The sequence below is a fragment of the Ambystoma mexicanum genome, chromosome 9, assembly GCF_040938575.1.
Source record: "Ambystoma mexicanum isolate Mex_15411 chromosome 9, UKY_AmexF1_1, whole genome shotgun sequence".
In the NCBI taxonomy this organism is placed as follows: domain Eukaryota; kingdom Metazoa; phylum Chordata; class Amphibia; order Caudata; family Ambystomatidae; genus Ambystoma; species Ambystoma mexicanum.
Genome location: NC_090931.1, coordinates 1433704395 through 1433722275, shown reverse-complemented (window position 1 = coordinate 1433722275; position 17881 = coordinate 1433704395). Strand labels below are relative to the sequence as shown.

The window sequence follows — 17881 nt, the reverse complement described above, 5'->3', positions numbered from 1 at the left end:
AAATTGATCTGAATCACACCCATGTATTTGTTCATCACACCCAATTTCATTGGGGTAATGATGCTAACCAGCTATGATTCTACAACTGTAAAACCTGCTGGAACACACCAGGCGGTGGAACTACAGAAGTATATTATACCTGCTGGAACACACCAGGAGGTGGAACTAGAGAAGTATATTATACCAGCTGGAACACACCAGGCGGTGGAACTACAGAAGTATATTATACCTGCTGGAACACACCAGGCGGTGGAACTAGCGAAGTATATTATACCTGCTGAACAGAAGTATATTATACCTGCTGGAACACACCAGGCGGTGGAACTAGAGAAGTGTATTATACCTGCTGGAACACACCAGGCGGTGGAACTAGAGAAGTATATTGTACCTGCTGGAACACACCAGGCGGTGGAACTAGAGAAGTATATTATACCTGCTGGAACACACCAGGCGGTGGAACTAGAGAAGTATATTATACCTGCTGAACAGAAGTATATTATACCTGCTGGAACACACCAGGAGGTGGAACTAGAGAAGTATATTATACCTGCTGGAACACACCAGGCGGTGGAACTAGCGAAGTATATTATACCTGCTGGAACACACCAGGAGGTGGAACTACAGAAGTATATTATACCTGCTGGAACACACCAGGAGGTGGAACTACAGAAGTATATTATACCTGCTGGAACACACCAGGAGGTGGAACTACAGAAGTATATTATACCTGCTGGAACACACCAGGAGGTGGAACTACAGAAGTATATTATACCTGCTGGAACACACCAGGCGGTGGAACTAGAGAAGTATATTATACCTGCTGGAACACACCAGGCGGTGGAACTAGAGAAGTATATTATACCTGCTGAACAGAAGTATATTATACCTGCTGGAACACACCAGGAGGTGGAACTAGAGAAGTATATTATACCTGCTGGAACACACCAGGCGGTGGAACTACAGAAGTATATTATACCTGCTGGAACACACCAGGCGGTGGAACTAGAGAAGTATATTATACCTGCTGGAACACACCAGGCGGTGGAACTAGAGAAGTATATTATACCTGCTGAACAGAAGTATATTATACCTGCTGGAACACACCAGGAGGTGGAACTAGAGAAGTATATTATACCTGCTGGAACACACCAGGCGGTGGAACTACAGAAGTATATTATACCTGCTGAACAGAAGTATATTATACCTGCTGGAACACACCAGGCGGTGGAACTAGAGAAGTATATTATACCTGCTGGAACACACCAGGCGGTGGAACTAGAGAAGTATATTATACCTGCTGGAACACACCAGGCGGTGGAACTAGAGAAGTATATTATACCTGCTGGAACACACCAGGAGGTGGAACTAGAGAAGTATATTATACCTGCTGGAACACACCAGGCGGTGGAACTAGAGAAGTGTATTATACCTGCTGGAACACACCAGGCGGTGGAACTAGAGAAGTGTATTATACCTGCTGGAACATCAGGAGGTGGAACTAGAGAAGTATATTATACCTGCTGGAACACACCAGGAGGTGGAACTAGAGAAGTATATTATACCTGCTGGAACACCAGTAGGTGGAACTAGAGAAGTATATTATACCTGCTGGAACACCAGGCGGTGGAACTAGAGAAGTATATTATACCTGCTGGAACACACCAGGCGGTGGAACTAGAGAAGTGTATTATACCTGCTGGAACACACCAGGCGGTGGAACTAGAGAAGTATATTACTAGAGAAGTATATTATACCTGCTGGAACACACCAGGCGGTGGAACTAGAGAAGTATATTATACCTGCTGGAACACACCAGGCGGTGGAAGTAGAGAAGTATATTATACCTGCTGGAACACCAGTAGGTGGAACTAGAGAAGTATATTATACCTGCTGGAACACCAGGCGGTGGAACTAGAGAAGTATATTATACCTGCTGGAACACACCAGGCGGTGGAACTAGAGAAGTGTATTATACCTGCTGGAACACACCTGGAGGTGGAACTAGAGAAGTATATTACTAGAGAAGTATATTATACCTGCTGGAACACACCAGGCGGTGGAAGTAGAGAAGTATATTATACCTGCTGGAACACACCAGGCGGTGGAAGTAGAAAAGTATATTATACCTGCTGGAACACTCCAGGCGGTGGAACTAGAGAAGTATATTATACCTGCTGGAACACACCATGCAGTGAAACTAGAGAAGTATATTATACCTGCTGGAACACACCAGGCGGTGGAACTAGAGAAGTATATTATACCTGCTGGAACACTCCAGGCGGTGGAACTAGAGAAGTATATTATACCTGCTGGAACACACCAGGCGGTGGAACTAGAGAAGTATATTATACCTGCTGGAACACACCAGGAGGTGGAACTAGAGAAGTATATTATACCTGCTGGAACACACCAGGCGGTGGAACTACAGAAGTATATTATACCTGCTGGAACACACCAGGAGGTGGAACTAGAGAAGTATATTATACCAGCTGGAACACACCAGGCGGTGGAACTACAGAAGTATATTATACCTGCTGGAACACACCAGGCGGTGGAACTAGCGAAGTATATTATACCTGCTGAACAGAAGTATATTATACCTGCTGGAACACACCAGGAGGTGGAACTACAGAAGTATATTATACCTGCTGGAACACACCAGGAGGTGGAACTAGAGAAGTATATTATACCAGCTGGAACACACCAGGCGGTGGAACTACAGAAGTATATTATACCTGCTGGAACACACCAGGCGGTGGAACTAGCGAAGTATATTATACCTGCTGAACAGAAGTATATTATACCTGCTGGAACACACCAGGAGGTGGAACTACAGAAGTATATTATACCTGCTGGAACACACCAGGAGGTGGAACTACAGAAGTATATTATACCTGCTGGAACACACCAGGCGGTGGAACTAGAGAAGTATATTATACCTGCTGGAACACACCAGGCGGTGGAACTAGAGAAGTATATTATACCTGCTGAACAGAAGTATATTATACCTGCTGGAACACACCAGGAGGTGGAACTAGAGAAGTATATTATACCTGCTGGAACACACCAGGCGGTGGAACTAGCGAAGTATATTATACCTGCTGAACAGAAGTATATTATACCAGCTGGAACACACCAGGCGGTGGAACTACAGAAGTATATTATACCTGCTGGAACACACCAGGAGGTGGAACTACAGAAGTATATTATACCTGCTGGAACACACCAGGCGGTGGAACTAGAGAAGTATATTATACCTGCTGGAACACACCAGGCGGTGGAAGTAGAGAAGTATATTATACCTGCTGAACAGAAGTATATTATACCTGCTGGAACACACCAGGAGGTGGAACTAGAGAAGTATATTATACCTGCTGGAACACACCAGGCGGTGGAACTACAGAAGTATATTATACCTGCTGGAACACACCAGGCGGTGGAACTAGAGAAGTATATTATACCTGCTGGAACACACCAGGCGGTGGAACTAGAGAAGTATATTATACCTGCTGAACAGAAGTATATTATACCTGCTGGAACACACCAGGAGGTGGAACTAGAGAAGTATATTATACCTGCTGGAACACACCAGGCGGTGGAACTACAGAAGTATATTATACCTGCAGAACAGAAGTATATTATACCTGCTGGAACACACCAGGCGGTGGAACTAGAGAAGTATATTATACCTGCTGGAACACACCAGGCGGTGGAACTAGAGAAGTATATTATACCTGCTGGAACACACCAGGAGGTGGAACTAGAGAAGTATATTATACCTGCTGGAACACACCAGGCGGTGGAACTAGAGAAGTGTATTATACCTGCTGGAACACACCAGGCGGTGGAACTAGAGAAGTGTATTATACCTGCTGGAACATCAGGAGGTGGAACTAGAGAAGTATATTATACCTGCTGGAACACACCAGGAGGTGGAACTAGAGAAGTATATTATACCTGCTGGAACACCAGTAGGTGGAACTAGAGAAGTATATTATACCTGCTGGAACACCAGGCGGTGGAACTAGAGAAGTATATTATACCTGCTGGAACACACCAGGCGGTGGAACTAGAGAAGTGTATTATACCTGCTGGAACACACCAGGCGGTGGAACTAGAGAAGTATATTACTAGAGAAGTATATTATACCTGCTGGAACACACCAGGCGGTGGAACTAGAGAAGTATATTATACCTGCTGGAACACACCAGGCGGTGGAACTAGAGAAGTGTATTATACCTGCTGGAACACACCAGTAGGTGGAACTAGAGAAGTATATTATACCTGCTGGAACACCAGGCGGTGGAACTAGAGAAGTATATTATACCTGCTGGAACACACCAGGCGGTGGAACTAGAGAAGTATATTATATCTGCTGGAACACACCAGGAGGTGGAACTAGAGAAGTATATTATACCTGCTGGAACACACCAGGAGGTGGAACTAGAGAAGTATATTATACCTGCTGGAACACACCAGGCGGTGGAACTAGAGAAGTATATTATACCTGCTGGAACACACCAGGAGGTGGAACTAGAGAAGTATATTATACCTGCTGGAACACACCAGGAGGTGGAACTAGAGAAGTGTATTATACCTGCTGGAACACACCAGGCGGTGGAACTAGAGAAGTGTATTATACCTGCTGGAACACACCAGGAGGTGGAACTAGAGAAGTATATTATACCTGCTGGAACACACCAGGAGGTGGAACTAGAGAAGTGTATTATACCTGCTGGAACACACCAGGCGGTGGAACTAGAGAAGTGTATTATACCTGCTGGAACACACCAGGCGGTGGAACTAGAGAAGTAGATAATACCTACTGGAACACACCAGGAGGTGGAACTAGAGAAGTATATCTTACACCGATGTTGCACGTTGTCCAAAGAAACTCATGGGTTTAACAATACATGCGTGTCTGTTCCTCTATGATATACAGGGACTGTTTCTCACTCAGAGTATTTAGATTACAGGCAGTGGTCCATTACTGTAACTGAACGCAGGGGTTCTGTACACTAATTTCCCCCCTTACACTTGTTTTCTTCTAGTCACACTTTGATGGAAGAAATCTACCACTTGTCTCGTCAGTCTTGTGTTGGGAAGTCTGGCAGGAAGCTCGCCCTACAGCTTTTTTATGAGCTGCAATCCTTGCTTTCTTCACCCAACTTTACTTTCTCAGCCAGTTATTTTAAAATTGCCAGGAATGCAAGGATCTGTTAAGAAAAATGCAGGGCCAACAGAAATATGTGTTTTTTCTCCAGAGGGTAATTGGCCGGCATGTGGTCATTGGCAGCCTAGAGAAGGCCCAATAATCTTTATTTCCAGGTGGCGCCTAAAGCCCAGCTGAATTTCAGAAGCCAAATTCTGGGGAGTGTTCCCAGCCCCTGAGACGGCAAGGGACATTGGGATGCACCTTGAGTAAACTGGATGGGCTGTTGAGAAATGATGGATGACTGTTAGGATACAGGAAAACAAATGAAGAACAGGCTTTAATTGGCTGGGTACCACTAAAATACCACTCCCTCCAATACAATGGAACATTTTGAAAATGCACATTAGACTACCTTTGCAGTTTAATGCAACTAGAACCTCAGTTTAAGTTCTCTAACAAAGTTCTGGGGTCAAATGTCTCTCCAGAATCGACAACTGTGGCTTCTTTTCAAAATTGCGACACTGTCACAACATAGTGATTATTGGGACAATAGCTACCATGGTTGCACCACATTAGCAATTTGGAGCACGTTTTCATGCACACCTTTCTTCTGACTGTTTCTCATTTATTTAGGTTATGGGGCAGGGCAGAATTGGTTTTAAGATGCAGTAACACACTTTACCTTGAATTTTCAGGGATAGGGGAAAACAGAAAGGTTTGGTTCACTACACAGCTGTTCAACTATATGTGAGGTAATTTCTGGACAGAAGAGAGATGGGGAGTTTCAGGAGTTATTTACAGAGAAGAATGAAGGAAGGGAGATCTAGAGAGGTTGGGAAGAGTCAAGAGGGAAATCAAAAGATGGTTCCAGGGTCACGCCAAAGCTCAGTGTATGTGCAATGGGACAGTCTCCAGGGGTCATTGGATCAAATGTTAAGTGAAGGCTTTGAAGAATTACACAAGTTGTCCCAGCTTTTATGAAGTGTGGGCATGAAGTGGTTGGTCTTGGTTAATATTTCAGTGATAAATCTTCCTGACCTGTGTCAACCCCAGAACTTTTTGCATGGATTTGATAATTATTTTACTGTGTACCTAGGTGAAGGGGAATATTTTTGCCCTCTCACCTAGTCTTTAACTCCTTTTATGGGTGACCTTTTTATGTCTCTCCATAGTGTATGACTGGAGTTATAGTTTCCTATAACTTTGGACTGACAAATGTATTATGCCAGCACGCAGCCTTTTAAATGCAGTGGCTTCCTTTTTAATTTCTCTTATTATATCTTGGGTGAACTACTGTTCTTACCCTCACCTTATGATGAGTCCTGTGGGGATACAATGTATCCCCTTTCTTATTTGCCTGGTAACATTTGTGTTACAATTCCAAGTCTGCTTGAATGGCTGGTGGCAGTGGTTTTACCATAGTGACTTTGTAGTCTTATTACTCACAGGCAGATAAATCAGCCCCAGTAATGCACTGAAGGGCCACCATTCTGCTAGAATAGTGGGCTCCAACTTGTTTTGCCATTTCTCATTTGCTTGTTGTTTCTGAGGTCTTCTCCTGCCATTATAGGTGGGAACAACACTGGGGAAGTTTGTCTTTGCCGGGAATCCTTTCAATTCCCGCCTATGCTCCAGAGTGTCTGAGAAGGCAGGAAGTGAAGGAGGAGTCCAAAAATCAGCAGTCCTGTGTCTTTCACTGGGCCTAAAAGAAAGGAACCAAGTCCCAATGGGGGCTGGCTGTCCTACTTGGACAGCCAGACTACCCTATTCTTTAAACTGCAATGAGAGTTTGTAAGAGGTTGTGCTGTAGTTCCTGATATTTTCTCCGAACCTGAAAGCTGCTACAAGTCAACCACTGGAGCTACAACTGAAGAGGAAGATGAAGAAAAGATGTCTGTAGTGATTTCCAGTGACCAGAGAGCCTGGTGTGTAACTGGAACCTAATGTGATCCTTCCTTTTAATCAACCTGGGGCTCCCTGTTGCAATGCTTTCTACCCAGGGTCTCTTGTGATCCCCTAGTCTCAAGAAGACCTGCATTTTGAGCCATCGCACAACATGCTGCGACTTTTGTGGGCTACAAACTGCTAATATCCCGGGACCTCGAGCTGGAGTGTGGTGCATAGTCTTCCAAAGTCTGAATCCATCCAAAACTTTGGTGGACTCCTGCTGGATCCCCAGAGACACGATTCATAACCCTGAAGTCCCATCACCAGGCTGCAGGACCAAGAGGGTGAAGAGAATCCGACCGGCAAGATTCGTTCTTTATCTGGCTGCTGTAAAAAGGCACCAAATGCTCAGAGCTGTGAGAATCCATGAAGAAACCTTTGCTGGAAGCCTCCTCTGATGACTGCTGCTGCAAGTTCCTATCCAGTGTCCAGTTCTTTCATCTCCAGACCAAGAATCAAGGGACTGAGTCCTGTGCTGCTGCATCCTGAAGGCATTCACCCAGAACCTCTTCTTTTCTCATAAGGTACTGTGTGGGCTTGGGTAATATTTACCTTAAGTCTTGTGTGCATAGAGTGAGGCTGAGTGGGTGATTTATGTGGTTGGAGTTTGCCCATACAACTTGCCTAGGCCTAATGCTATAACTAACTCTGAAGCAAATACTTACTTGTTTAAGAAGATATCCTCTGGAACTGTGACTTTCCTGCAACTGAAAACTATCCTGACCCGCCTACAGCTGGCACCTAGACCACTAGGGTCCCTCTTCTGCCTCTGGGAAAACTCATGCTATAGACTAAGGAAGGACTTTATAAGATAAGGATTGAAAGTATTAAAAGTGTAAAAGTACTAACGTGCTAAAGAAGTTAATGTGGTAACTGTATCTCTGTGAAAGAAGAAGTTACAAAGTGTCATTAAGTTTATGCTCACCTTTGAGTTGCAGTCTGCCCCTCAAAAAAGTGTATAAATTGCTAACTTTGAATGATGTTTCCCCCTTCTGAAAAGTAATAAGTATTGGTACTGTTTTATTATTCTGAACTGAATGAGTGTAAAAACTTACCAATAGGGCTTTACCAACCTTGAATAACTGTGTTCTTATGAAAGTGTAACATGGGTTTTGCTTTCCTGGTCGGTTTTATACATATCTAAAACAGTATTGAAGTTAATACTTGCATTATGAGTTGCTTGTAGCTGCTCTAAAAAGTATATGGTTCTTTACTAACCTTAAATAGCTGCTGCTCTTCTAAACCTGCAACACTGGGTTGTTTTTCCCTGAAACTGCTTTTAGCATTTCTAAAATAGTCATAAGGTCAATTACTTACCTTGAAATGAATTGCATCTTTCCTAAAGCATAATAGGGTTTTGTTGTCCCCGATTTTCTTAGTGAATTCTAAAATAGTTATTGAGTGTTCATACTCCTCGTTGAGTAGCGTAAAGCCCCTACAGAAAGTATAGGAGTTGCTTTACTAGCTCTAGACTGTGTTCTTAAACGTAATACTGGTGGTGTAACTGTATCCATTCGGAAAAGAAGAAAGTTGCACCTGTTGCAAGGTATACCTGTAAATGGGTTGGTTTATTACGTGATTTCTGTAACGGAGTGTTACTGCATGACTGACGGTCTACTACCCTTGAAATACTGACTGTATTCTAAAAGGTATATCTAACCTGGTCTTATTTCCCAAGAATAGTATATTACTATCCTGAATGTATAACCTCAGGTTTGACTGACTTGCTTCTTGCTCCTCTGAATAAGGTTATATCTTGGTTTGTAAACCATAGGTATTGTTTATTTTTTTATGATTGTGTTTATATGACGTTATAGTACTGACATAACCAAGATTTATGTTGGTCTACTTGTTTTTTAATAAGCCCTTTATTTTTACAATACATAGGGCACGATTCACAGAAGTACTTTATAATGGCACAATCCCATTGAAAAAGTCTCTGTGAAAAAGGCCCATAGTGTTTCAGTGTTTCTTTGCACTATATATATGCTACAATTTCTTTGTACCAAGCTCAAGCCCCCCCTCTCTCTCTCTACTAAAATAAGCCTGGTTGCTCTGTCTACGCTACCAAATGTTCTCAGGTGGTACAGTGTTATACTGAGAGTGGATTTATGTACTGCCTCAGATGTATGGTTCTATGAAGCCCTTAACTGGACTTAAGAAAAACTGTCCAACATTCTCATTGGTAGGGGGAAATTGCATGGTATGCAATGGTGAAGGGCAATAAGCGTAACAGGACTTCGGAAGGACCCAGGCGTATGTACACAATGAAATAAATGCTGCTTTTATTGGACTTATTGAATAGCAGAGTAACCCCCCTCCTTTTCCAGTTAAGTGATGGTACTGCCCACTCAGGATTCACCTTTTGTGTCTTTCTATTTAATATGGGCATGTGATCCTTAGACAGGAAGAGTGATGTCACCCATTAAGGGTAGCAGCCCAATATGGTGAAAACTGAATCCAGGTTGTTTGGGGAAACCCCACCAGCTGGTGAAGGCACACAAATGAGTCTTGATGTGTGGCCGACCTCTACACACAAGCTGCAAAGATCTGTACCTCACGGGAGATCGTCTTGCTTCCCAGGCCCAACTGTTGAGCACTTGCCCGCTGCCAAGGAGAGCCATCCCAGGTCAATGCAGAAACGGATCTCTCTAAGGGAAAGAAGCCAGGTCTTACTCATAAAGGGAAACGTGGTCATTTGGACCCGCTCCTGCAATCTTCAAATTCACTCGCATAAAGAGGGACAGATTGGCAGCTCGACGAACACAGCATTTTGGATATGTTGGTAGTAGTTGGGCAGCTCATGGTATGAAACATGGGTGTTAACCAAGAGCCAGTGATTGTCTGTTCAGTAAAGCCTAAACCTGGCAATATCTCTAGCAGTCACTGGGGCGGTCTGGCATGCACCAGTGCTGTAATAGACGCCACCACCAATTGGGCCTTACCAAAGGCGAAGATGGTATCCCATCCCGCGAGGTACCGTTTCCAGAAGGGAAGGACTTTCCGTGTCCAGGTGGGGAGCACCGTGGCAAAGACCGAGTTCTTCAGCATGTCGCCAATGGAGTTGATGAAATTCTGAGTCTCGGCTGGCACTTGCTTCTGCAGGCAGCCCAGCCGCGTCTCAAAGAGGATGGCCGAGATTCCTGGAAAAAAACAAGAGAGGTCAGAGGAAGAGTTACTCAAAGAGTGCGCTCTGTGTGTGGGCATTAGAGTCTTTTTTCCACCCAGGTATATTTTTGCAAGAAAAATAGCATTTCTTCCCGAACTGGGGAATATCCACAGGAACGAAAGGGACAACTTTTTCCCAGGTTTCCCTATGAAGGAGGACTTGTTTGCACTTCCGTCTTTTTTCCCCCCTTTTGGGATGAAACTTTCCACATTGTTTTTACTTATTAAAATTCAGTTTATTTATCAAACAATCGTTATTCTTTACGTTTCCTATCGCAATGTTGTTTCAGCCCAAAATCATTTTTATTCAATTTTTGTATACCTCATTTCTGAAATGTGATGTTTTAAGCCGACATTTTTATACTTTAACAATGCAATTAAAGCGAGATTTTTCAAATTAATTCTCAATTAGCTATCACTGTTCTGTAAGTATACAAAGAAATGCATCAAAACCCCTTCTTTTTATGCCTACAGATTTTTTTTAAAGACACAGAAAATTCACGTGAAAAGTGCAGGTTCTCACAGGAATTCCAGGAAGTGCCGAACAGGTGAATGGTTTTATACATGCCAAATCCAACACAGCTTCTAACACAAGTATGAAACGCGTAGTCCTTTAGAGCGGTTCTGTATTGTGCATGTTACCAATGGCTGGCGTCGTGAATGCAAACAGTTATTGGGTAGATGTACCTTTTTGCAGGGATTGGAACCCATTGAACATTGTCTGCCAGCAAATACCATAAAAAGAAAAGAAGGCAAGGAAATAGGGGTTCCCATAGCAGTATATATTGGATGTGGGTTCACCACTGAGAATAGACAGCAGGTCCATAAACATTGCTAATTCAAACCAAGTGATGGTCGGCAGCGCAAAGTTGAGTCGTCACTGATTTCTGATAGGCCTGGGCCAGCAAAAGTGAATGTTTAATGGCGTAGCTTAGTATTGTCCATCAAGGGCTGTGTGGGCCTGAGCGATGAAACTCTCATCGTTCCCCTTCACAGACTGCCATTCCAATTAGGTCAGCAATGGACAGTCATGCTGAAATGTTTAAATATTGCAATTGATTATTCATAAATTGCTTAATGCCCAGAGGTTTCTAAGCGTGGATCCGGGGATCAAACCTGTGTTGCTCTATGTCGTCTTGCTTCCAAGGCGAGCGCCTTGCCCCTGAGCTATCCCCCCGAGATGGTCCTATTGGACATCAGGCACATTTCCCCCCCGAACCCCCAATTGTAAACCAGCCCCACATCCCATGTGTGATATTACAATACTGTGACTGTATCTGGCCCCGGATCTGCTTTGTGATAATGGCCCAGTGCCCCGCCATATTGTCACCGTGGGACACTTTCACACTGCCTCCATGCTGCCTCCGTTTCCCTGGGCTCCCGCCATCCTGTGAATGCCCTCCATGCGGGGATCATTGTCATGCTTCCCTACTTCCTAAAGACCCTCTACATGGTATGTTGGCGTGTGCCATCACTGCTCACTGCCTTGATGTCTTGTCTTATTTATTTATTGCATTTGTTGTCAGCGCCCAGACCCCGGAGGTACCAGGCGGTAGTACATCATTAGTCCAAAGCACATTCATGACATAATGAGCAGAAGACAAGAGGGTGAGGGAAGTCTTATACATACTTGTAGAGCAGTAGTTTTCAATTTCTATTCTAAGGTTGAGTGGGAGTGCTATACATATTTGTTGAACAGTACAGTTTTCATTTTCTTTTTAAAGGTTGAGTAGGAGGGCTCCTCTTGGATGCAAGGAGGTAGGGTGTTCCAGAGAGTGTAATTCTTTACTAGTTTGTCACTTTCCCCATGCAAAAATGGCTTCCTGTGTGACTGGGTCCCACACCAACACTTTGCACTGTCTCAATGGCTCTGCATAACATGGGATCGGTGCCACCCCGTCCCGATGTTCTGGGTTTTAAAATGGGCACGCTGCATCCCTGCCCACTTCCACCAGTTTCCATGTATGACAATGGACCAACGCCCTCTCGCTTTACACCTGTATGGTAACTGGTCAGATCTCAACCCTGCCAACTGCTATCTCTGTTCACTGCCACTTTCTCAGGGTTCCTGCGCAACATGGGCCCAGCCAGTGCCTCCCCTGTGCACTGCTTCAGAGTCTCCTGTCTAATCTCAGAGCAGTGTCATAGTTTAGGTCGCTCTCTGCCACTCTCTCCATGTACCTTCTATGGTAGTAACCAACAGAACTCCTGCCAAGTTCCAACTGCTGCTCTAGTGTGGCCCTTATCAACTACCTTGATACTGGGCAAATGCTACTCTTGCACCTTTGCAAACTGCCCCCCAGATCCCCCAATCGACAGCGGATCAGTCCAATCGCAGGTCCATTGCATCCAAGTCCCCTGTGTAATACTGGACCAGAGGCAACATGCTGCACTGGGTAGGTCCTCTGATGAACAGGGACGGTTTTCACCCTGCCCACTGCATTCATGTCCCCTGTATGACAAGGGACCAATCCCATGCATATCTACCTCACCCGCCCCCTTCCGTATATTCCTTACAGTCACTGCTCCATCACGGCACATTGCCCTTTGGTGTATAGTCGGATCTAATCATATATTTATCAAATATCATTTCATCTTTTCTTTGCTGATTTTACCACTGTTTTCACTTCAAAAACCGGGAAGACCCTCCCCGCTGACGCTTGCTCCATCCCCTTACAACCTATAGATATGCAGTTAAAAAAATGTGGTGGTTAAAAAATGAAATTACATAAATAAATAAAAACAAATTCTGCCAAGTTGTAATTTGGAAAAGAGAGGTATAGCCTGTAGTCTGTTACTGAGCCAGTGCCACCCCTGCCCTCTTCCTTTAAGTTACCTATGTGACACTGCAGGCACTCAATGATTTGTGAGCCCCATGTACCATTCAGACATGTGCCCACACACATGCTTCTGTACATTATCCCCCAGTAGCCCATCTGGGTCATTCCTGCTCACACCAGTTGAGCATTACTATAACCAGGGCTTCGGGTAATATTTTGAAGTGCAAGTACTGTTTTTTAGGCTGGGAGTAAAATGATTTTTTAGGAAGTAAAAATAATAATTAGCCCCATTCTATTATTAGATGAGTAAAAGTATACTCTAGCTCTAAAACTGATTTTTATTGTAATCCATACTTTATTGCTCCTAGTAATTAATGCATTCGTACCTTCATCATCCTATTAGATCTGGAAGCAATGATAGTAGTGTTCCTTCCTGTGAACTGCTATGTTGCAATCACTTATCCTCACATGTTAGTGGAGCTGTGAGCAGGCAAGACCCCTATAGGTCTGTTGATTCCTAATTATTTTTTGAAGTATTATTACTCCCTTATATGTACGGGAATATTTGCCTTTTTATGAAATAAAAAGTGGCTTGTTACCCAAACACTCAAAGTAAGGGCCAACCGTGGAGATTGAGGGAGTCACAGAATTGCCAAAATATCCAAATGGGACCGCAGTATATTGAGGGGCAAATGCTATAGGTGCTCATTTGGCCAGGACCCCTATGTAAGAGAGTAACCGTCTCCCCTACCCTTATGACTCCCTAACTCCCCGTGCACCATTAGGATAACCAGGCTTTGGCTTTAGACTTGCATCCTTTGATGTGCAATCTTGCACACTGCTTGTTAGAAGAGCAGCAATACAATGCACAGTATGATTTGGAAACTTCCAGTTAAGGCAGGGTAACCTAAATCATTCTTGGTGAAATGTGGGCCAATTACCTTGAACATAAATGATCAAACTGATGTGTCATAACTATTTGAATAAATATAATACATTTCATCAAACAAAGTGCACATTTTGAAAGATTATATGATTCATATGAAATAATCAAAGGTCACACATAACAGGAAGAAGTGTTTCTTTTTGCAACAAAATCCCTGATTCAAAGATAGCTTGTTTGTACAGCCATGTGTACGAACATTGTGCAGACTTATCGTCTCGCAAAATATTGAAATACAATTTGTATGACAGACCAATATGCTTTGTAAGTTGTGTAGATTGAGTAGTCTATGGCCTGCATTTATTAAATTGTCATTAACAGTAAGAATTACACTGAGCATTTTCCCTTTCTACGTGCAACTTTGAAATTGTAGATTTAGTTGAAACCTCTTCGAGTCAGAGATGTGTTTATCCAGGACTCATCTCTCAATATAAGAAGTGCAGAGGTCAGCTTTCTGTACAACAGACCTTCCCATTAATCAGTGACTAACACATTAATAGAGATGAATAGGCGAAGATGTGTGTATTATGACGATTCATCAGTTCTCGTCACTTCTCTCCAGAGAGGAGCCCTTTTGAGACTAGGGAAGTGAGGCTGCTACCCAATAGTCCCCTCTAGGGGTGGTAATTTGTCAAAGAACCTCATAGGAAGGAACTCCCCTTCCTGGGTAAAGGACATTCACCTGAATGATCGCCTACCACATTCCGAAAATCCCTTACACCACCATCACTCAACAGTTACACTAAAATATAATCCTACTGTCAAAGGTGGAAGTGCATGGCTGCACCGTATACAGAACATACTGACACAAGGTGGCTCACAGGAGACATGAAGAATGCCAAAGAGACATTGCCATCAGGTGTTGACATTATACCAGTGCAGAGTTAGCACTATAAAAAGGAAACAGAAGAAGGACTAGTCATGCACCACAAAAGCCAGGATCCCACGAAAGCTACCTGGGAGATTGAAACCGGGCAAACGAGAGAAGAACGAAGGCTGTCCCAGAGAAGGGTAGGAGAAGGTGAGACGTCGCCGCCACAGCAGAAGAGCCAGCAGAAGGCCGACTCCGATCTAGACTGCCGAATCAGTGGCAGTTATCCACCTACAGTAGAGTGTACCATCTGGTCCAGAGACAAATCCAACTACCTTTGAGGTCGGTGTGGGTCGAGGAGCCACAGGAGAAAGCCAGTCGGAGCAGAAGAGGACTGCAGGGGCTGGCGTAAAGAAGCATAAATCCTAGAAAAGCTGGTGGCGCATCCCATTGGAAAAGCAGGTAACAGGGAACATGAAAGAACCAGCGAGGTAGAGTGGAGAGCCAACCATAGCCTCAGGGATAATCTCCCTCATCACAGTAGTGGCCAAATAGCTACTGGGTATAAGAAGAGTGAAGTGTGCATCCGCGATAATCTCCCTGGTCCCAGTAGTAGACAACTAGCTACTGGGTATAAGAAGAGTAAAGAGTGCATCAGGGATAATCTCCCTCGTTTCAGTAGTAGCCAAATAGCTACTGGGGATATGAAGAGTGAAGTGTGCATCTAAAATACTCTCCCCTGTCCCAGTAGTAGCCAACTAGGTACTGGATATAATAAGAGTGAAGAGGGCATTGGGGATAATCTCCCTCATTCCTGTGACAAATGGAAGGCTATTGGAGAAAGATACACCGAGTTGTGAAATCTCCTTAGAACCAGTAGTGGGTGGAGAAACACTACAAGAGAAATGTATGGTGAAGTCGAAACAAACCTGAGATGAAACATTCCTCGGAGAAAGCAGGGTTGTATAACCTATAAGGGAGCTCTAAGGAAGGCCTAGAAAGAGCTGAAGGAATTAAAGAGACATTATTTCAGGGGAGAATATGAACCAGGAGAAGGGAGACATTCTCCTGGTGGTTGACAATTCAGGATTTGCCAGAAGAGGCAAGAACTGTACAAACCTGGAGAAGGGGGGAATCTCCTGGTTAAGTTTTGCTCTACAAAGTGGAAGCTCGATACTAGGATAAGGGAGGCAATCTCCTCATAACAGAAATGTTACTTTACTAAGAGACTTCAAATGTCAGGGATAGAAGTAGGTTTTGACAAAGGACAGAGGATTTATCATTTTGACAGATTTTCTGATGTTACCATTATTTATGTTTTTATTTATTTTATTGTGCATTTGTAAGGCGCTAATACAACAAGTAAATTGTATTTCAAAGTACCCACAGGGCAACAGGAAGGGAACACGGGAGTAAAAATAGATATAACACTGTAAGATAGCAGCAAACCTACTAGGCCTTGTGAGCATTCAGAACGTGCAAGTGCATAGAGAGAGAAGGGATGGGGAGTAGGGGTAAGTGCTAGTTGTATCAAGCGGGAAGCACTAAGGAGTGAGCGGCTGTAAGTGCCTAAGGGAGTGGTCAGACACCAATAAATAGGTAAGTGGCAAGCCTGTGGTGGCACAGGCCAGTGGGTTCCAAGGCAAAGTGCTGAGAGGAGCGGAGGCTGTAGGCGATTGGGAGTAGGAGGCCAGGACCCAGGAGGACACATAAGGGCCCTGGTCACCAATCTCAGCAGCTGTGGGGTATAGCAGAGGAGGGAGGAAAGGAAGGAAGTGGTGAAAAGGACATTACCATTAGTTTTCCTAGGTTGAGGCAGGGAGCCCATCATAGAGATAGATCGGTTTTTGGTATTGAAAAATGAAAGTCTATAACCAAAAATCATGGCCCATCCATGTCAATCTCCTACTTCTATGCCCTCACAGTACTCAGAACAGGAGGCTTGTATAGATAATGCAAAGAACAACAGAGCTATATCTGGGCCAGAATTTGAATTATCTCAAATTAGTGGAGCTACACATTACAAGACGACCAAAGTCAGAGTTCAGGAGTCTGTCCACAAGTCAATGCCACTTCAGAAAAACAGATGTATCCATAAAAACATGAACTCTGAATTAGCAGCGCAATAAGGCATCACCCATGATGTGTCATCTTCATGAAAAGCACACTATTAAATTCATCCACTGATCCAAGAAGAAATCGAGAAAGGTTCAAACAAAACGCTCAAAACCTGGATAGATAAAAACCAAACTCTCCTAAAATCAATAGGAAGCTCAGAGAACGAGCTTCTGGCTAATCCGAAAAAAACAGATTGGTGCGACACCTAACAGAAAGCACTAAACTACAAATCTGCGGCCCATCTCCCGACTTTTGCCCAAAAAATAAATGAGCCCACTAGCTATCTATTGAAGTTTCCGAATGAGACCTTTTGCTCGACCTTCTTGAGAGCAAGACTGAACATCTTAAAAACCAACGAGGTCTTGAAAACCCGAGGCAAAGCCGCGTCTGACGCCTGTCGTTTCTGTCTGAACCAAGACTCGAAGGAGAGCCTAAAACATCTGATTCTCCATTGTCCGGGAACCACTGGCTACAGAGAAACCCACTTGGGCCACCTCTATTCAAAATTCTCAAGACTGGATGAGGACTACTGGTGGTCATACTTGATCAATGGGCTAAGTCGAAGACCAGTAATCGCTGTGGTAAACTTCTTGCACAGTTTGAACCTGGACGCTATCTGTTAATGATCAGAAAGACCCGGAAAGGACTTAGCCCTTTGACTAGCAACTGGACTACTAACTTGAAAAAACAAAATGAGAAAACACACGAAAGCTCATAAGGAACCAGGATTTCGCTTCTTCTTTTCTTGTAAAAAACTGTTATTTCAGTCAACACAATAAAAAAAACAAAAGAAAAATGTATCTTTTGCTCCCAGGTTATTTCTATTTATTTCAAAGCTCAAGGCTAAACATGTAATGGAACAGCCCTTTCGAAATGTAGTACATTTAAATTCACCAGAATTCAAATACATTCTTGGCTCTAACATTTGAACCCTTTGCTCGATAAATAAAAAAAGTAGT

General features: G+C 43.7%; 1 protein-coding gene across 1 annotated transcript in view; it reads right to left on the bottom strand.

The window, feature by feature from the left end:
- CYP27A1 (cytochrome P450 family 27 subfamily A member 1) overlaps nt 1-17881 on the bottom strand; it is a 189137-nt gene that overhangs the window by 32363 nt on the left and 138893 nt on the right. Inside the window, exon 4 of the mRNA XM_069616854.1 lies at nt 10048-10245. Coding sequence (XP_069472955.1) covers nt 10048-10245 — 198 coding nt within the window. The remainder of the gene's footprint in view (nt 1-10047; nt 10246-17881) is intronic.